The 22,030-nt window shown below is 34.5% G+C and overlaps 1 protein-coding gene across 10 annotated transcripts in view; it reads left to right on the forward strand.

Annotated features, from left to right (window-relative positions):
- Positions 1-22,030, forward strand: part of DMXL2 (Dmx like 2) — a 124,748-nt gene that overhangs the window by 28,733 nt on the left and 73,985 nt on the right. For all 10 annotated transcript variants that reach the window (XM_033107092.1, XM_033107093.1, XM_033107094.1 and 7 more), the window contains exons 5-8: positions 640-775; positions 1,429-1,495; positions 19,676-19,854; positions 21,579-21,762. In XM_033107092.1, coding sequence (XP_032962983.1) covers positions 640-775; positions 1,429-1,495; positions 19,676-19,854; positions 21,579-21,762 — 566 coding nt within the window. The remainder of the gene's footprint in view (positions 1-639; positions 776-1,428; positions 1,496-19,675; positions 19,855-21,578; positions 21,763-22,030) is intronic.

Below are 22,030 nucleotides of genomic sequence, written 5' to 3' on the forward strand. Positions count from 1 at the left end.
GTGCCGAATTTACTATTAGTTCTGTGCTTTTTTCGCCCTGTCTTTCAATATTTTATTTTAAGAACGGTGATTTGTTTCTTTACTGAACATGTGCTGCATTTTACTCTCAATTGTATTTACTAAGAAAGAAATCAGAAATAAAACATGACCAAAGAAACCTATCTCATTTTGTTATCTGTATTTCAGGAAATTACTGTCTTTAATTTTGAAAGATTAGAAACCTCTAATGATAATGGCTTTTATCCTTTTTACACTCACAATTAATGAGGATAATTTTTATATTCCAAGTAGAAAAGCAGATTTCATTAATTTTGCCTTATATTTCATTAGTTATATCTTATATCCTGAGAACATTCTATGTGGTATTTTTTGGGTTTGTTTTTTTATTGTATTGTTTCAGTTATTTTTAGAAAAGATTTATCTGATAAATAATATCTCTTTGCCAGTAAGCGTTTCTTTTTTGTTCTCAAATTTCTTGCAAGAATTACTCTTTCTTGCCTAGTGGATTTTTAGAATTTTTTTCATAGACAATATTGCTTATTTTTCACAGTACAGTTTTTAGACCTATGTAGCAGCTGATGTGTATTTCTTTCTCTAGATAAACCCAGCTTATTCAGTAGAACATTCTTTAATTTTCAGATAACAGATTGTTGACAGCAACTGATTCTCTTCAGCTGTGGGCTCCTCCAGAAGGTGACATTCTGGAAGAAGAGGAAGAAATTGATAATAAAATTCCTCCCGTTTTAAATGATTGGAAGTGCATCTGGCAGTGCAAGTTAGTGTCTAATTCTGTTGTTATGTTCATTCATTAAAAAAAAAGCCTCCTAAAATATGTTTCACAATCGTCTTTATTTTTTGATGGTACCATTGCATTTAGAAGCCTAGAAAGTAGACTTTTTCTAACCAAAACTCATCATAATACGTATCTTTAATCTGTGCTACAGTTGATTGTTTTTAAAAAGGGCAAAATATTTTCATAGTAATAACCTCAGTACTTGGGTTGACAGGGTTGACACATAGGGATTAGTCATTAATGGAAGAGGTGTGGATGGTGATGGGGAGGGAGACGATGTGATGAACGTTGCCAGTCACTCTTTCAAGTGGAAGGATGGCTGAACTATTAACAGTATGGATTATGTGAAGGGGACCTATTAGCCAGGGAAGATGGTGAGCTTAATTTTTAACACGTTATATTTAGGATGTTGGTCGGGCTTGTAAACTTGGAGATATCATTTATACATGGTAATTGCATTCTTTGGATCCCCAAAGAGAACTTTGGATTAATTTTAATTAATTCGTATTTTTAGGGAGGTGAAATATTTTATTTTTAGAGAGTTCAAAACACTCTTCTTCTAATGATGTTAAAAATCATCTAAATAGTGTTCCAGATTTTAAAAATGGTAACTGTTTAACTTTGTTTTTTTTTAGAACCTCAGTATCTGTACATTTGATGGAGTGGTCCCCTGATGGTGAATATTTTGCTACTGCTGGGAAGGTAAAGGACCAAACAAAACATTAACAAAAGAAACAAAACAATTAAAAATGTTCCTGTTCGTTCTTATTTTTAGTTTTCTCATCTGTAAAATTGGGATAATCTTACTCTGCAAAGCCAGCCTGAGGAATAGTGATAGATTTGTGAAGATCAGGTATATTTCCCTTAGGTAGTAGGGACTTGGGAAATAATGTCTATTATTATTCTTATTTGACCTTTTAAAAAAAAATCTGTTTTTTAAAATTAATTTTTATGTTTAAAAAATAGCATATGTCCATAACTTAAAAAGGAAAACAGTACCACTAGAGTCACAATGAAAAGAAACACTCCGTTCTTCCTGTTCTTAAGTCCTGTGTCCTGGAGGCAGTTATTTGTCATGTTGCATATATTGGTACTTCCTCCCATGTTCCTAAATAACTTGCTTATCCTCCCATTTCTTGATATTTTCCCCCATTTCATTTTTATGTATCATTCTTGCTTTTGTACTGTGGAAGCTGAGACTTCTGTTCTCTAGCTGATGTTCCCAACCCTCTCTCTACTTCTAACACATACGCAAATCACTTCCCTTCCTCCTGTCTTCCTGATGTAGATTATCTTGTAATATTTGGGTAAGTCAGTATTTATTTTTCACATTATTGATTGTGCAAAATATTCTTCACAGAATAATTACTTTGGAGTTAATAATTACTTAGTTTTACTAATTGCTTAGTTTTCTATATACCTAATCCATTCCCTAAACCTCTGACAGCTTTTGCATCTTCTCTCATCACAATCCCACACAGGCAGTATCTTGGAGATGTGTATTCTCTTTGCTCCAATCTGGTTTAGTTACTCTCCAACTCTAAACTAGAGCTCTCATTTTGGGATTTTCTTTTAGCAATCTCAGGAGATTCTCTTTGCCTGTCTTTATTAAATTCCCTGTTTCTTAGCATCATTTATCTTCTTTCCTTGTTTTGAAGGTGATATCCTCTAGTAGTTTCCTTAGAAAAGATGAGTGGAAAAAATATTTTGAGGCCTTGCAAATCTGAACAAGTATTTCTTCTTCTTTTATGCTTGATTTGGCCAGGCGCAGAATTGGATTGAAAATAATTTTCCATCAGAATTTTTTTAGTGGTTCTGTTGCTTTCTAGCTTCCAATGTTGCCATTTGAGAAGTGCAGTGCAGTATGTCCATACTCCCCCCGTCTCCAGCTTATAGAGGTTTTAGGAATCTTCTCCTTTTTCCTGCTGTTCTGAAATTTCATGATGATATCATGGTACGGGACAGTCATCTATAAATATTTTAGTATGTATCTCTAAGGGATAAAGACTTGTGCAGGTAATTTGGTGGGCCTATTCAATCTGGAAACTCATGTCCTTCAGTTTAGGGATATTATTTTATATTATTTGTTTTGTGTTATTTCCTTTCTTTCATGTTGTCTTTTCTCTCTCTCTGAATCTCCCCTTATTTAAAAGTAGATTCTTTTATACTGATCCTCTAATTTACTTTTTTTTCCCTCTCTCCATTGTCCATCTCTTCATCTTTTTAATTTTTTAATTTAAAAACATTTTTTCATCTCTATGATTTTGTTTAATTTCTGGAGCGTTTTTTAGCTTAAACTCTGGGATAATTATTTCCTGCTATCACATTTTTATTTTTCAAGAGTTTTTTCTTATGCTGTGGATGTTCCTTTTTAAATTATAAATATTTCATAAATATAAAAGACTACATATAAAACATATATAAGTATAATAATTAAACAAATACACATGGACCTATTACTCAATTTGAGAAAAAGAATATAAAACTAATGGGTTTCTTATAGTCCTGCTTGCATCTCCTCCTTCCCCTTCCACCCAGGCAACCAGAATTTTGAATTTTATGTTTCATTTCATTGTCTTTTTTTTATAGTATCACATGTATGAATTCTCAAATAATATAATGTTTAGTTTTCCATAGTTTTGAACTTGCCATACAGTTATTAAAATACAGCTTCAAGATATTAAAAAATAAATTTGTGGGCCGGTCCGGTGGCTCAGGCGGTTGAAGCTCCGTGCTCCTAACTCCGAAGGCTGCTGTTTCGATTCCCACATGGGCCAGTGGGCTCTCAACCACAAGGTTGCCGGTTCAACTCCTCGAGTCCCGCAAGGGATGGTGGGCTCTGCCCCCTGCAACTAAGCTTGAACACGGCACCTTGAGTTGAGCTGCCGCTGAGCTCCCGGATGGCTCAGTTGGTTGGAGCGTGTCCTCTCAACCACAAGGTTGCCGGTTTGACTCCGGCAAGGGATGGTGGGCTGTACCCCCTGCAACTAGAAACGGCAACTGGACCTGGAGCTGAACTGCACCCTCCACAACTAAGACTGAAAGGATAACAACTTGACTTGGGGAAAAAAAAAAAAAGTCCTGGAAGTACACAATGTCCCCCAATAAAGTCCTGTTCCCTTCCCTAATTAAATAAATAAATAAATAAATAAATAAATAAATAAATAAATAAATAAATAAATTTGTGATAATAGCCATAATGTACTTTTAAATTAATACATTCAGTAACAAAAATTACATTTAAAAATCACAAGTTAAAGTTTAATTGTATTGTATATGGAATTAAAACTTCCATATTACACTTTACAAGGCAAGGATAGGGTTTCCAAGCACACCAGAATTCACCCAAGGCTTTTGAGTTTATCTCTAGTTGTAGAACACTCAACTGTTTTGTGGCTGAGTAATTACTTGGCACAGAGGTAGTTGCTCAACAGTTGATGGCATTACAGAGAGGAAGACTATACAACATTATAGAAGAAAGAATGCAATCGTGTGTGTAATTTTGTAGTAAATTATATGAAAACTCACAATTTCAAAGTAGTGAGCAGTATACATACTATTTTGAGATATCTGCAGAACTACTGTAATTAATAAAAAATTGTGATTTCTGTCAGAGACAGAGTCACGTCCTGCTAATGCTACTTTGGTTTGTTGCTTATATTTGTAATTTAAGTTTAACATTTCCTTCAATTGGCAGTTACGAAAATAGAGAAATAATTGTTTCCCACTCAAATTCATGGTAATTCTGGATCTTAGTTTTCTTGATTTCTCAAGAAATAGACCCCAAGACAAGGATTCAAGCATAAGTAATTAATATGGGGAATGATCACAAAGAAATATGCTGGATTTGAGGCCAGGAAGTGAAGTTGCTTAATAAAGGGTATATTAACCTATGCAGGTGATTAACAAACTTAAATCTCTGGGTAACTGTTGGAGCCAGTGTTCCTCACAACATTATATCCCTCACACATATTCATTACATGTGTTACTCATTGGTTGAGGACTGCTAAGGGCATGGCATTCTCCGCACTCATAAACAGCTCTTAGAAAACCCCAGGCAAAGAGATGTGGATGCTGTCGGTTGGAACTCATACACTAAAACCTAAGGCATAAGACAATACAATTGATGTATCACAAATATCTTTTATGTCTATCCACTGGCCCCTTTGGTCAGAGGACCTCAGGCGAAGAACCTCTGGTCTAAAATCTGCACATTTTATTTTTTGTCTTTCACATTTAGGTTTAAAATCCATGTGGAATAATTTTTACGTATGGTTTGAGGAAGAGTTCAAGTTTCATTTTTCCTCTGTGGATATCCAGTTGTCCACAATTTATTGAAAATCCTCTTTCTCCATTGCTCTGTATTACCACTTTTGTCATAAAATCAACTGTTTATGTTTGTGTGCGTCTGTTTCTGAGTTCTTTTCTCTAGTCCATTGGTCTTTCCTTGTACCAATGCCACCTGTCTTAAATGCTGTAGCTTTTAAATTGTCTTGATATCTGCTAGAGCAAGTCCTCCCATCTTGTTTTTTCTTCTTTTAGATGATCTATTCTTGGCCCTTTGTATTTCCATGTTAATCTTAGAATAAGCTTGATAAGTTTTACAAAACAAACCAAAAAACCTCTTGTGATTTTTATTGGTATTGCATTGAATCTAGATCAGTTTGGGGAGAATTGACATCTTTACAATTGAGTCTTCCCATCAATGAATGTGACATAGCAGCCCTTCATTTATTTTAGATCTTTTTATTTCTCTCAGTAATGTTTTATGATTTGCTGTGTTTCCTGAACTTCTTTTATTAGCTTTATTCCTAGGTATTTGATATTTTTGATGCTGGTAGAAATGGCATCCGTATATAAATTTCATTTTATAGTTGTTACTGATATATAGAAACACACTTAATTTTTGAATATTGTGTTTACTATACCCAGCAATCTTACTACTAAATTCATTAATTCTAGTAAGTCCTCTGTATATCTGTTTGGATTTTCTGTATGCGTAATTATATTACTTGTGCATAATGACAGTTTTATTTCAACTTTTCTAACTTTCATGTGTTTTATATCTTTTTCTTTTTTTATACAGTATCTAGGACCTCTACTGTAATGTTGATAAAAGTGGTGAGAGTAGGCATCTTTTTCTTATTCCCAGCCTCAAAAGGATACCTTTTGCTGTGTTACCATTAAGTATGACGTTTACTATAAGTGTTTATGATAGATATTCTTTTTCAGATAAAGGAAGTTTCCTTCTTATTTGTAGTTTGCTAGAATTTTCTTTTTTTTAAATCACAAATGATATTGAATCTTACTTTTTCTGCATCTAATGAGATCATTTTCTTCTTTTTTACTCTTTAATGAGATGAAATACATAGACTTATTTCCACGTGTTAAATAAACCTTGTGTTTCTGGAACAATCCCAAGTTGACTGTAATGTATCATCATTGCTGGATTTGGTTTACTAATATTTGGTTTACGATTTCTGAGATCTATGTATTAGAGTGAGATTTTGCAAGCAATTTTTTCTTTTTTTGTATTGTCCTTGACAGATGCTGGCCTCATAAAAGATTGGAAAGTTCCCTTTTATCTACCTATGAAAGAGTTTGTGAAAGATTGATATAGTTTTAGTCTTAAATAATTGCTGGTGAAGCAATCTGGACCTATTTTTTTTTTCTTTCTTTTTTTTGTTTTTGTTTCTGGTTTTGGGCTACTTGGTAGCTCTCCCCTTCCACCCCTCTTTTTAAAGATTTTTGTTAAAAAATATTAGCTAACATACAATATTATATCAGTTTCAGATGTACATTATAGTTGTTCATCTGGAGCAGGAATTTTCTTTGTGGGGCTCATTTTTTAAAACAGTGATAGGGCTATTCAGGTTTTATATTTATTTTTTTATGTCAGTTTTGGTGAATTATATTTATTTAGAATTTTCCAATTTTATCTACATTTTCAAATTTATTGGCATAAAGTTGTGCAGAACATTTTATCTTTTTAATATCTGTAATAAATGTGTGATGATTTCTTTTTCATTTCTGATATTGGCTATTTATGCCTGCTCTCTCTCTCTCTTTGATTTATCTCACTAAGGGTTTATCAATTTTACAAGTTTTCAAAGAACTAACTTTTGGTTTTGTAGACCTATGTATTTCATGTTTGTTTTCTGTTTCATTTATTTCTGTTGGATTGTTCTACTGTTTTTTTCCCAAACTCTTTTAGATGAATGTTAGCCTTTTTTGTTTATAGCATATGCATTTAACCCTGTAGATTTTCCTCTAAGCTTAGCTTATCCCACAAGTATTTTTAATACCATAAGTTTTTATATGTATTATTTGTATTATTCTAAACAAAAATTTTACTTTTTTTTATTGTGATTTATTCTTTGATGCATGTATTGTCCATGGGTTAGAGTCAGGTTCAGTTATTTTGGGGGTAAGGGTAGATGGTGCAGGAGTATTTTATTGGTGGTGACAACTTGTATTTGCATTATTAAGTAAAACTTACAAGTAATTTGTAATTAGAATAATAACTACTAGTACTGTCATGACAGCAACTACTACTTATTGAGAGTTATGTATCAGAAATTGTGCCTTCAAAAAGCTTATGGGGCAGACAGTATTCTCTCTGTTTTATAGAAAAGGAAACTGCAGCTTGAGAGCTTCCAGAGAATGCAGAGCTAGTCAAAAGGTAGAGCTGGGAGTTTAATCCAGGTGTATTGGATATCAAAGCACCATATCACCTACCTTTGTATTTCACTCAGAAAGTACTTATTGCAAATGTATTTGTGGGGATTCTTTGAGGCGTGGGTTGAATGTGCATTCTTCAGAAAAGGTTTCTGTAGCTTCTGTCAGACTCCTGGGGGCACACCCAATTCAAATTAAATTCTCAGCTTGGAAGTTGTTGTGCCACACAGACAGTGTGTGTTTGGGTCTCATGAGGTCTTCCAGCCTTCAGAACTGTGAGAAAATAAATTTCTTTGTTTAAGTCATCCAGTCTTTGGTATTTTGGTATGGCAGCCTGAGTTGACTAATATAGCATAGCATACCAAACATGCTATAATCTTACCCCTTCTAAAACAACAACAAACACCTCCTGACCTTCTCTCTCAGCTTCTGTCACATTTCCTTGTCCTCTAGCACCTTGAAAGGGTTACTTATAGTTGCTGTCTCCATGATTTTTCTCCTCATTTTTTGTTGTGAAACTCTTCTGAAACTCATCAGTGAGTTCCTGTTACTGCATCCTGTGGTTAGTTCTTAACCTTTTAGCATGATTTAACACAGTTGGTTACTTCCTCCACCTTGAACACTTTGTACACTTTACTTCTAGGACACAGCACATTTTCTTGGTTTTCTTATAACTCTCTGGCTACGCCTCCTTAGTTTGCTGGTATCACCTTATCTCCCCTACTTTTAAATGTTGGAGTACCCAGGGCTTATTTCTTGGACCTCTCACCTGACCATATGCATCCCTTTTATAATCTCATTTTCCCTCATGGCTTCACATGCATTCATGTTTGTATCTTTTGCCTGTGCCTTTGCCTTTCCCCTCTTCAGATATGTGTGTGTGTGTGTGTGTGTGTGTGTGTGTGTATATATGTAAAATTCATGCACATCTTCAAGTAAACGTGTCTAAAATGGAACCTCTACTCTCTGTCCCCAATCCACTCCCCTATGTCTCTACCTTCAGAATATATCCACAATCTGCTCATTTCTTTACCACTATATTGTTATAATCTGGTTGAAGCCTCCATCATTTATCACTTGCATTATTGTATTAAATTCTTAATTGGTCTCCTATCTTTTGCTATGTTCCTGTACAATGTATTTTCAAACAACGAGCTGGAGCGGTGTTTTTTAAAACGTAAGTCAGCTCATGTTATTCCTTTGTTCTAAACTGTAACAAGGTTTCCCATTTCATTCAGTAAAAGCCCAAGTCTTTATGATGGCTTATCAGACCCCATACTTACCAGATCCCCCATCACTTCTTTGACCTTATCTCCTATTACAGTCCTCCTTACAAACTTGACTCCTGCCGTACGCTCATTATTGTTTTTCCTGAACAGAGCTTTTGCAGTTGTTCCTCCTATCTGGAAAACTCCTTTCTCCAGAAACCTGCATAGCTTTTCCCCTTAACTTTAAATATCACCATCTCAGTGAGGCTCTTCCTAAGTACCCCTTTTAAAATTGCATCCTACCTCCCACTATAATTTCTATTCTCTTTGCTTGCCGTAATTTTACTCATAATACTTAAGCAATCAGTAGGAATCTGTATTCGTTTTTTGTTATGGAGTAACAAATTACCACAAACTTTAGCAGCTCAAAACCACACTTATTTTCTGAGCTTTTGTGGGTTAGGTGTCTGGGCATGGCTTAGCGGGGTGCTGTGATCTAAAGGTTTCCATCAAGGTGTCTGCTGGGCTGAATTCTTACCTCGAGCTTGATTAGGGCAGAATCCTCTTCCATGCTCACTCAGGTTGTTGGTAGAATTTATTTCTTGGTATGACTGAGGGCTTGGCTTTTGTCTGGCTGTTGGCTGGAGGCCTCCTTCAGGCCCGAGGTGCTGCCTGCAGTTCCTTGCCATATGGACTTCCTCTCCCTCTCCCTTTTCTTCTCTTTTTCTCCCTCTCTCTCTTTCTTTTCCTTTCTCCTCCTCCTCCCTCTCACAAATAATAGAGCTACCTAAACAATTTGTCAGGGCAGAAAGTAAGGAGCCAAAGGAAAACAGGAGAAAATAATACAGATAAAACAAATAAATTAGAAGGAAGAAAATTAAACTAGATTTTAAAAACAAAACCCTGAACATTTTGATAAGCCAGTTCAGTGGCCTACAAATAAAAAAACCCAAAAAACTGGATAAAATGTACAGATGCTTGAAGAGTTTCCCATCACGTCTGAAAAGCAAGGTTAATAAAGGAAAAACTGTTACCAGAATCACAGGAAAAACCTAGGCAGTCACCTTTAAAGCTCTGATCTTCAAAAACTAGCATTCTGTTACTCCTAAAACTTGGCCATGAAAAACCTGCCTACCCACAGGTTTGTTCTTTTTGCTACTCATATTTCTTAGGGTTACCATATAGTCATGCATGATTAGTGAAGTTAGTTCTTTGATTTAATGAGTCCGTAATTTAAGTCCATAAATTAAGAAGTAAAGCCATAATGATTTAATATATGGACCAATCAGTGTGATCAGAAAGCTACTCTAGATTCATGTTGGAATGCAGCTTTATAATATTCCCAGATAGTCATTGCTGACATCAGCTTAGGTATTGCTGTGCATATTGTGCGTCATCTGAAGCGTGTTTTCCTACTACCATCTTCTAGATAATGGCACTATGATTATGGGCAGGTATTGTATGCACTTAAGTTTTTCTTAAAACATACACATTTACTGTGTGTGTGTGTGTGTGTGTGTGTGTGTGTGTGTGTATGTAGTCTTGATACACTTTTTGTCATAGAACTGGTCAAAGAAAATGCATTTCAAATTCTGGCAATCTATATTTGTAAGGCATACAGGAATCTATCATAGTTGGATTCTCATCATGACAGACTCTCTAATATTTATAATATATACTATGCAATATTTTTTTACATATGTGTCTCTATATTTGCCAGTGCATTTTATGGGGAAAACTATTAGGTTGGTGCAAAAGTAATGGAGGTTTTTGCAATTTTTAACCTTTTAAACCAAAGTTACTTTTGTACCAACCTAATAATTAGGAATTTTACCTGAAATTAACCTTCACAAGTTTGGCAAACCTTTTTTTGAAGACCACAGTGTGTCCTGAACTGTTTTATGTGCTGGCAGTCTCATGCAGAAATGGACAGACAAGGTTGCTGTCCTCATGGAACTTAATCTCTAGTGAGAAAAGATGGAAAGAGCGTTGTGTGTTAATAGTGCTACCCAGAAAATTCACACAGAATGATTTAGTGTGAGTTGGTGTCTGTTAGAGTGGGTGATCTTTAGAGAGGTTTTTCTGGGGAAATAACTTTAAACTGAGATCTGATTAATAGGAGGAGACAACTGTGTGAAGTTTATACGAAAGTATTTTTGGCCAAGGGAACACCAAGTGCAAATGCTCTGATAGGAATTAGCAGGGGTTGTTAAAGAACAGCAGGAAGCTGTTAGTATAGTGGCTGGATCAAAGGGAGATGTTTCCAGGTCAGATAGGATAAGGTAGTCAGTAGTTTCCTGGAGAGGTCAGACTTAGAGATACAGAATATGAATTAATTATCCCAAAAACCGGTGTTTAAAGTTATGAGGCTGCGTGCAATTAGGGAGAAAATGTATGGTGGAGAAGAGAGTGGGGCTCAGGATGAAGTCTCGGAATCCTTAAAAATTAAGAAGTGGGAAAAAGAACAAAAACAAATGGGGAGTATACAAAGGATGCTGAAGGGTGACCACTAAGATAGAACGAGAACCAGGAGAATGACATTAGAGAAAAATAAATTCAAGAAGGAGGGAATAGTTATAATTCTGTCAAATGATCTAGAAAACAACAGGAGGACAGTTTGAACTAGTGTAGAACGGATAGGCCTACCTGTTTGTGCATAAATTCAAATATAAACTACATGCTTTTAGAATCATAGGATTCTAATGATCTTAGAGATCATAAAAAGAAGCTGAGTTCTTTAGGGGTAAAGTCCGCTTCTCTGCCTCTCCATTGCTTCTACCCAAGTTAGCATTTTCTTGTGTCTGGACCCTTTCCAGTTGTCTCTTAACTGGATGCCTTGCAACCATCCTCGAATCCAGTCTTCAAACAGTGGCTAGGGACACCTGAATGTACCACACTGTCCTATGCACCATCCTTTCATGACTACTGTTGCTTATAAGATAAACACTACAATCCTTACCATGGTCTGTGAGGCTCTGCTGTATGGTGTGGCCCTTGTGTACCTCTCCAGCTCCTTCCCACCTAAGGCCAACTGATGGCCTTTCAGAGCCTTGAATATGCCAAGCTTTTTACTGCTTTCAGGCCTTCGTAAGCGCTATTCTCTCTGTAGGGAATGCTCATCCGTCCCTATTCTTTGCCTGGCCATCTTCTGTGTATCTTTCAACTCTCTGTTTAAATACCACTTTTCTAAGGAAACCTCTGACCTCCCAGACAAGGTCAAGTTTCACAATTAATTATTCTCATAGTAAACTTCTCATTTCTAGCACTTAACCATAATTATAATTAAAACAATAATTTGTGTCCTTATTTACTGTTGTCTTTCTTCCCTTCTAGAGTATAAGCCCTGTGTAATTTGGCAATATATTTTATTGTCTGTCTCTTCCCTTGTCCCACCTATATCCCCAGCAGTTCACACAGTGCCTGCATTCAATAAATATTGTTTGAATGAATCATGTAACCATTCCATAGTGTGCGGCAGTTAATAATAGCACATCATTATCCATTTTTATGTTACAGACTGATTTTTTAAGTCTGAAATGGATCTGAAAGCCATTGACTTTGCTCAGAGTGAAATTTGGGTCTTAATAAATCTGTATCTGGACATGATCAAATGTAATATAATTGGTTCTTATGAAATATATTGAGGTACATGTAGTTGGATTGAATTAAGAATAGTATATTGATATGGATTACAGAATGCCTATTCTTCCCTAAATGAGACAAATGAGCTATTAAAATACATATAAAAAGTACTGTTTATTTTCTAGATTCGTCTCTTTCTGTAGTTGATTTTCCTCATATATTTTTAATGTTTCTGGTAATCTCCCTTGGCTTACCCGCGTGTGATGTTTGCCTCAACTGTGTGTCACAACTGGCTGAACTTTGAGACTATTTCAGTATATATAGTCTTTTGACAGGGTCACTTAGTACTTTAAAACTATTGATTGCCCATGTGAGATGATCAGTATTCATTGTCTGAACATCTTATGAATATTTGCACTTTCATCCTTAATGAATCTGAAAGATGTCTTTGTGCTTCAAAGAAAAATAAGTAATGAGACACATTCTCTTAAATGGGGCAACTAGTTTTTAGGACCTCAAAGGCAGTCTGCTTGTACACTCCGTAATGCCTAATATCTTCTTTCTTTGAGTTTTCTTTGCACTCAACTGTAGCAATTGATTATTGAGTATTGTTTCATTGTATTAGTAATGTTTACTGAAGTTTCTTATGTTTGATTCTAAGAGCTAAGTGTTTCATAATTCTTACGGAAAGATAAGAATGCCTTATGGGTAAAGGTTCTTTGGGGGTTAAAAAGATGTGTCATGGATTTAAAAAGCTTATTATTTCCTCATGTTTTTAATGCGATATCACATATAATTAAGATCCTCTTGATAAAAAGAACAGAAACTAACTTTGTAATGTTGGCATTTCCCCCCCACAATCTGTTCTGCTTCTGTTAATAAAGTTAAGTTTTTCTGACTTGATGAAACAGATGGTAACTGTGATCTGCCACTAGAAGGCCTTTTCCACCGCCTCTGCTACACATGACAGGATTTCAGTTTAGGTGTTGTGGGACTCAAATCCAATTACCTTCAGGATTTTTAATACGATAGTTCATTGAGCACTTTTGGTGGTAAATCTGTTTTTTTAAGTGTGGTAAATCAAATTTTTCTTGGGCTTAAATAAGAGTATTTTAACTTTTTATCTAAGCTTAAAGTCTTACCTAGTAAAGAACATTTTATTCCTGCAAGATATATCTGATTAAATCTTCAGGTCAAGAAGTATTCTTTGGGATTTTCTTGCTAGGTGTTTATTTAAATTCTGTTTATGTTCATGAAGGTTATATCTGAACACTTTCTGTAACAATTGGTTATTTCATAAAATTTGAAAGTGATTTAAAATATTGTTTACTCCAAAAACATTTTTCTTTAATAGAGGATTACCCCTTTGAGTGAAAAACTGGACTTTCTAAGGGCTAGGATGAGAAGAATTTTTGAGGAGAGTGATTTTGGCAGGAAGGCTGCAGAATGTTCCCCGAAGCTTTTCCTCCTCTTGAGGATGCATCTCTGTTCTTTGATTCAGTGTTTTGGTTATTTAAGGATTGGCTTATCACACCCCCCCTTTAAATGGAATTATGTTTACTTTTTTTTAAACATAATACGTGTTCATTACAAAAAACATGCAAAGAAATGAAAATCCTCTGCCAAATAGCCCTACCCCCAAGGCCATTGTTTTCTATTTAATATATATTCTTTCAGACTTTTTGATGCTTACGTGCATGTACACATATGCTCCAGTGAGATCATATTCTTTAAGCTGATTTCTTCACTTAATATATCATGGATAGTTTGTAGTTTCAGTATACATATATCTGTATTCTTTTTAAAGGTGAATGAATGTATCATAATTTAACTTAACCAAACAACTATTAATTAAACATTAATGTTCTGATTTTTTCTATTGCCATTAAAAATGAAATTCTTGTACATAAATATTGTCCTGTTTCCTTTTTATAATTAACTTTATTGAGGTATAATTAACGTAAAATAAAATGTATATTTTAAGTGTACAGTTCGAGTTTTAACAAATTTATAGATTCACATAATCACCACCACCAAGTTATATGACATTTCCATCACTCAGAAGGTTTCCTTTTACCTTTTCCAATTAATCCTCACTCCTATCCCTAATGCCAGATAATAGCTGCTCTGCTTTCTTCTCTAGAGTTTCATATAAATGAAATTCTGTAGTCTGTACTCTTGTGTCTGACTTCTTGCACTTACTGTAATGTTTTTGAGATTCTTCCATGTTATGTGCATCAGTAGTTTTTTATTGCTTTATATGGCTACATCACAATATGTTTATCCGTTTATCTGTTGATAGACATTTGGGTTGTTTGAAGTTTTAGGTTAAAATGAATAACACTTCTGTCACCATTTATTTGCAAATCTTTGTATTTTTATTTCTCATGGGTAAAAAATACCTAGGAGTGGAATTGGTGGTCATATGGTACTTTACAAAAAACTGCCAAACCCTTTCTTTTTTTTTTTTTTAAGTTTTTCCAAGTTTATTTACTTTTTTAAATTTTGGAGGTTTTTTGGATATACGTAAGTTTTTGGGTTTTTTTTTTAACCTTTTTTATTAGTTTCAGGTGCACAAAACAATGTGATAATTAGACATTTATCATTTATATCCCTCACACAGTGATAACCTCCCTCCCCCATCTACTACCCCTCTGACATCGCACACAGCCATTACATTTCCACTGCCTCTATTCCTAATACTGTATTCCACTTCTTGTAACTATATATATATAAAATTGTAGTTGACATTCATTATTGTTCAGCTTCAGCTTCAGGTGTACAGTGCAGTGATCAGGCATCTACATCATCCCTAAGGTGGTCTCCCTAATGAGACAAGTGTCCATCAGATACCCTACAAAATCTTTACTACATTATTGATTACATTCCCCAAATTGACTTTCGTGACCCCATGACAATCTTGTGGTTACCGACTGTGCTTTCTAATCCCCTCACCTTCCCCCTTATCCCCACCCCACCCCATCTAGCAACCTCAGTTTTTCCTCTGTGTCTCTGAGACTGTTTCTGATTAGTTCATTCATTTATTTTTTTCTTTAGATTCCACATATAAGTGAGATCATATGGTATTTGTCTTTCTCTGTCTGACTTATTTCACTTCAACAAAATGTTCTCTAGGTCCATCCATATTGTTGCAAATGGTAAGATTTCATGCTTCTTTATGGCTGCGTAATACTCCATTGTATAAATGTACCACAGCCAAACCCTTTCTAAAGTTATACAATTTGCGTGCCCACCAGCAATTGAATAATTTCAAATGCTCCACTTTCTTGCCAACATTGGCTATCATCACCCTTTTAAATATTTACCCATTATAATAGTTGTGTAGCGGTGTCTTATTTTGGTTTTCATATGCATTTACTTCTAATAATGTTGAGCATGCTTTTTGGCTATTTGTGTAATTTCTTTTGTAAAGTATTTGTTCATCCTTTGACCATTTAAAAAAATTGGGTTGGTTTTCTCATTTATTATTGCGTTGTAAGAGTTTTTTATATATTGTTGTATAATTGAAAGATCAATGCATTGCAGATGTTTACTTCCAATCTCTGACTTGCCTTTTTATTTTTTGAACAGTATTTCTTTGACATGTAGAAGTTTTTAATTTTGAAGAGCTCCAGCTTATTAATTTTTTCTACTGGTTTGTGCCTTTTGTGTCCTAGATCTAAGAAATATTTGTTTACCTCAAAGTCACAAAGATATTATATCATCTTTTCTTTTAGAAGTTTTATAGTTTTGACTTACATTTTGAGGTAGTTTTTTGTATTTGGTTTGAAGTTAATTTTTTTCCAAACGGATATCAAGATATTACAGTGGCAATTTTTTGAAAACGTAATTCTCCATTGAATTACTTTCTTCAGCTTTGTTGGAAATCAATTTTTCATATGTATGTGAATCTGTTCCTGGCTTTTCTGTTTTGTTCAGTTGGTGTACATATCTATCTTTATGCTAATAATATGCTCTCTTGATTATTGTAGCTTTATAGTAAGTTTTGAAGTTGGGTAGTGTAGTTCTCTAACTTTGTTCTTTTTTTAAAATATATTTTTGGTAGTATCTGTCCTTTGATTTACATACAAATTTCGGAATAAGCTTGTCAGTTTATACAAGAAAGCCTGATGTGATTGTTTATTGTGTTTACATTGAATCTTTGTAGATCAGTTTGGGAAGAATTGACATCAGTTACATTTGGTCTTCGAATCCATGAACATGGTATATTTAGGTCATCTTTTTCTTAGCAAAGTTTTGTAGTTTTCAGTGTACGTCTTGTACATAACGTTTGTTAAGTTTGTCCTAATGTAAAGTATATTTAAACAAGTTACATTTCCTGTTATTACACAGAGAAGTAGAATTGCTATTTGAATTTAGATCTTTAGTTTTATGACCTTGCTTATCAGTTCTAGCTTTTTTTGTAGATTCCTTAGGATTTTATGAATAAAGACAATTTTATTTCTTCCTTTCAAATATATATATGACTTTTATTTTTCTCCGTATCCAATCTTTGCAAGTTCTAGGACTTCTGGTACAATGTTGAATAGAATATATGGGAGCAGACATACTTATATTGCTTCCAATATTATGGAAAAAGCATTCAGTCTTTCACAATTATATGTAAATTGTAGGTTTATTGTAGATGTACTTGAATAAGTTGGGGATGTTCCCTTCTATTCATAGCTTGCTGAGAGCTCCCCCTCCCCTGTGAATTAATGTTTACTATTGTCAAATGCTTTTTCTACATATACAGTTGACTCTTGAACAACTCGGGTTTGAAATGCATGGGTCCACTTATATGAGGATTTTTTTCAATAAGTACACAGTTGCTCTTCTAAATCCTTGGGTTTTGCACCCACGGATTCAAACAACCACAGATTGAAAACAGTATATTTTCAAACTGCAGTTGGGAATCTGTGGATGCGGAGGGCCGACTGTATGCATTGATCTCCACCATTTTATATGAGGAACTTGAGCATCCATGGATTTTGGTATCTTTGTGGGGGTGGGGGATCTGGAACCAATTCTCCATGGATAGTAAGGAACGACTGAAGTTTTGGGGGAGTCAAAGTAACATACAGATTTTTGAGTGGCGGTAGTAAGTGTTTGGCACCCCTAACTCCCTTGTTGTTCATGGGGCAACTGTATTGAGATAATTATATGTGTTTTATTTTTCATTCTGTTAATATGGTGAATTACAGTAATTTATTTTACAAATGTTAAACCCACTTTGCTTTGCTGGAATAAATTCCACTTGGTCATGATTTTTTTTTTAAACATATTACTGGATTAGACTGCTAATAATTTATTAAAGATGTGTGAATCTATGTTCATGAAAGATATTCATTTACAGTTTTCTTATGTCTTATACAATTTCCTCAATTTTCTGAAAAAATTTGTGTAAAATTGGTGCTATTTCTTCTATAAATGTTTAGTAAAATTCATCAATGAAACTATCTGGGCCTAGTATTTTAGGTTTTTTTGATGAAAAGATCTCAAATTGGAATTTCAACACCTTTAATAGATGTGAAGTTGTTCAGGTTTTCTATTTCTTTCTTTGTCATTTTTCGAAATTGTTCTTCAGGGAATGTGTCCATTTAAATTGTTGAATTCATTGGGATAAAATTTTTCATAATATTCCTTCATTACTCGTTTAATGTCTGTAGGATCTGTAGTCATGTCTTGATAATTTGTGTTTTCTCTCTAAATATTTTTGATCACTTTAGAAAGATTATCAATTTTAGTGATTTTTCAAAAAATTACTTTTGAGTTCACTGATATCTCTATATTTTTTATATTTTATTTCATTGATTTCCATTCTTCCTTACATCTACTTACTGTGGGTTCACTTTGCTCCTTTTTTACTTGCTGTTTCAGGTAGAATCTTAGACTTGATTTAAAACCGTTCTTTTTTGACAGAGCACTTAAAGCTATATATTTCCTGGTAAGTCATAATGTAGCTGCATCCCCCAAATTTTGATGTTATGCTTTAAATTTCATTAAGTTCAACATACTTGAAAATTTCCCTTGTAATTGAAAGGTGTTTTGTTTATTCCAAATATTTGGGAATTTTCTAGCTATCTTTCTATTAATGATTTCTGATTTCCTTCGGTGTGATTTAGAGTTTTAGGTGTTAACAGATGAAAGTGGGGCTTATTCATTTGAGGGTGAGGCTGGTGGGAATGGGAGAAGGGGCTAGAATGCCACCTGCTTGTGAAGGGTCTCTGCCTTTTGAGGGGCTCTGAGGTACGTCTAAGGTTTTTATGGTACATAGCCTGAAACCACTGCCATAGATTGTGCAGTAAATTTGGTTAGTAGAAAATGAAGCTAAGGTGAAGAAGGTACTTGGAGGAAAGCAGTTAGTCTATTCATTGTTAAGTTGTTACATCAGAGCAAGCTCTTAAAGAGATTCACTATATAATTCAGCTATCCAAATAAGTGAAACATTATTGGCAACATATATTATACAGTATAAATTGAGAATGAGTACCAAGAAGGAAAAGAAATAGAAATGTTTTGTCTAGTCTAAATAAAATTTTTGGACCTAAACACACTTTTCAGGAATGTATAATTTCATTGTTTCTTACAGATTGAAGTTTTTACGTAAATGACAACATTTTATTATTTCCCTTAATGCAGTTTTCACCATTGAGGATAAAATATGATAAAGTACATAGTTTCTGTTAAATAAGATGCAATTATATAGACCTCTAAAAAAATTTTTAGAACTAAGTAAAATGATAAAGTCAGTGCTTCTTGTTATACCTGTAAATATCTTAAGTGGGCACAGAGGTGGTTCCTGACAATGACCTAAATACCTTCTCGTCATTCAGAGTAGGGGTGTGAAAACTGTGGCCCTGAGCTAAGAATGGTTTTTACATTTTTAAATGTTGTAAGACAAAATCAACAGAGTCTGTGTCACAGGATGTTTGGTTCACAAGGCTTACCATTACAGGAAAGGTTTGCTGATTCCTGACTTAGAATAATAAACAATTCGTGTTTAAAAAGGGGTTGTTTTACCCTTGCAGATCCCTTCAAAAAGGAAAGGATGATATCCGTGACTGATAACATGGAATCTTTCTTATTCTTTATCTTATCCAAGGAGCTAGCTTCTGGTTTCAGAATCTTTTCTCTGCAGTTACCCATGTATATTTCAATGGCGAAATTTGGCATCAACCTATATTTGAAAACCACCATTATAGAGAGAAGATTTATAATGAGCAAATGGTCCATGTATTTTTCAAGAAGAGTATTCTTTAGAGTAATAAATACAATTTTAGGTTTGGTTTTGTACTATATATAGGTCTCACATTAGTTTTTTGTATATAGCTTAATTTTTAAAGCTTCTTCAAACCACTTAAATATTGCCTGTGTAAAAATTAATTTTATATCCACCTATGCATTTCTGCAGGATGACTGTCTTTTGAAAGTATGGTATCCTATGACTGGATGGAAGTCTTCAATTATACCTCAGGATCATCATGAAGCGAAAAGGAGAGAGGCATCTACCCAATTTTCCTTTGTTTACTTGGCACATCCTCGAACTGTGACAGGTTTTTCATGGCGTAAAACTAGCAAGTATATGCCCAGGTTAGAGAAATGTTTCATATAATTTCAGCTTGTGTACTTAAATGTTTATAAAAATAGTGAAAAAAAGGTCCTTTTACTGCATTGACTGGTGGCAGTTAAGAGCATAAGCTCTGGTGACAACTGCCTGAATGCAGATCCTGCTGTTGGTACTAGCTTCATGAGCTTGTGACTACATTTCTTAAGCTTTCTATGCCTCAGTTTTTCTCTCTGTAAAATGAAGGTAGCAATAGTATCTACCTTAGGGAGTCGTGAGGCTAAAACGTGTTAGTACACATGAATGCTTAGTACAGGCCTTTGCACATAATATGTGCTCAGGCCGCGTTAGCTGGTATTTTTAGTAGTAGCAGCAGTAGTAGAAGATTCTAGGAAGGAAATGTTTGCAAGTAATAGGAAAGCATACGTTGAGGGGAAATAAAACAGTAATAAACTGTCAGTTATACACATGGTGGGAAAGCATGTCATATACAGTCAATAAAGTGGCCAGATTTTTCTTAGGGCTGTCAACAGAACCTTCTCGAAGGATTTGTTATTGTAAAATTTTCCTCATTGTTACAGCATCTTTTGAAAGTATTTAGAAGTTTAAGTCAATGACAAAACAGCTCATACAAATGATTCCTGCGTTACATATTCAATTCTAAAAGAGCTTGCTCAGAAATCTGTACTCATTCTTGAGGGAGGATTTTTAAATCTGCTGAATATGTTTGAGAAGTGTTTACAACTGATGGGACATGCAGCGCCCATTATAAGGGTGCTCAGTAGATGACAACGTGGGGAATTGAGACATTCTTAGAATCTGAGTCAGAGGTGTGTTCTTAAGTTACTGGCATCTGTTGAAAAATTTGCAAAGCACCTTGCCTTGGACTCAGATTCTATGGAAGCATTTTTTAAGAGAGAATGATTTTTTTGTTTTTTCATAATAAGCAGTTAGTTCAGCTGCTTGATGCAGTGACAGTTTTGCTTATTTTAACTTAATGGAAATTGACTTATAGTTTGAAATTATTCTTATAGTTTTATTATGAAGATGTTCATTTGTTTACCTATTTGTAACCATTTAGGTTATAAGAGGGATGATGCAAAATGATGCAACTACTGCCACAAGTTATATATTAATAGTTTAATTACTTTTAATCGTCTTTTATTAGGGTCATTCTATAATTTGCAATGATTAGGTGTTCTTTTGCTGTTCAGTTTGTTTTGTTTAGGTGATACAAATATTCCTCCAGAGCCTAGTTTTCAAGCAGTACGGGTGTAATCGGGCATTAATTTCTGTTTCCTTTGTCAAGATCACATCCTAATTTTTATCATGTTCACAGCAATACTGTGTATGATTTCAAGCTCTTTGACTGACCACTCTTTTTCCATACAAAGTTATTTCTAAAGCAATTGGAAGCACACTATACTGTCATTTAGCTTAGCTGTTCAAGGCATGATTTAAGGAGTTAAAGTGAGTGTCAGGGACAGTTAGGTTGCTCCTGTTTTCTGGTCACCGATTGCAGCCCTATATCCAAACTCCCACCTTGCAAATATGAGCAGGTAATAAATGGGGTTTGATGGGAGTATGAAATAGTCAGTGGGAATCCATTACCATTATTGGAAAAATAAGGACACATAGATCATATTGGTAGTTTTGCACTAATGTCATCTTTATATGTGAAGAACCAGATACTAACAGCCTTTAATTGATGGTGTTGATATTCACAGTAACTATTTCTCTTTGTCATTAGAGGTTCTGTGTGTAATGTGTTATTAACTTCATGCCACGATGGTGTCTGCCGGCTCTGGGCAGAAACCTTATTACCAGAAGACTGTCTTTTGGGTGAGCAAATTTGTGAGACGACCACTTCCAGCATTGCCAGCAACCTTACTTACGCTGGAAGACACAAAGACAGAATACAACATGCTTTGGAGGTACTGTATTGTTTAAGATGGTAATCGAATTTTGAAGATGTATGTGTCTTGTAGGAATTCATAAACAGATACAGAGAGTGTGCATGTTACATGTAATGATAACATTAATAGCAAAAAAATTCTCACTTATTTTATGCTTGTTAGATGACTCATTTTATGTCACTTAGAAGCCAAATATGGGTAGTAATAATCTCAGCCAAGTAGTCTAGGTAAATGAGATACTTTTAATTCTTTCATTTTGTGTGTCAAATGTGAAAATCTATAGGAG

The sequence above is a fragment of the Rhinolophus ferrumequinum genome, chromosome 6 (assembly GCF_004115265.2).
Source record: "Rhinolophus ferrumequinum isolate MPI-CBG mRhiFer1 chromosome 6, mRhiFer1_v1.p, whole genome shotgun sequence".
NCBI lineage: Eukaryota > Metazoa > Chordata > Mammalia > Chiroptera > Rhinolophidae > Rhinolophus > Rhinolophus ferrumequinum.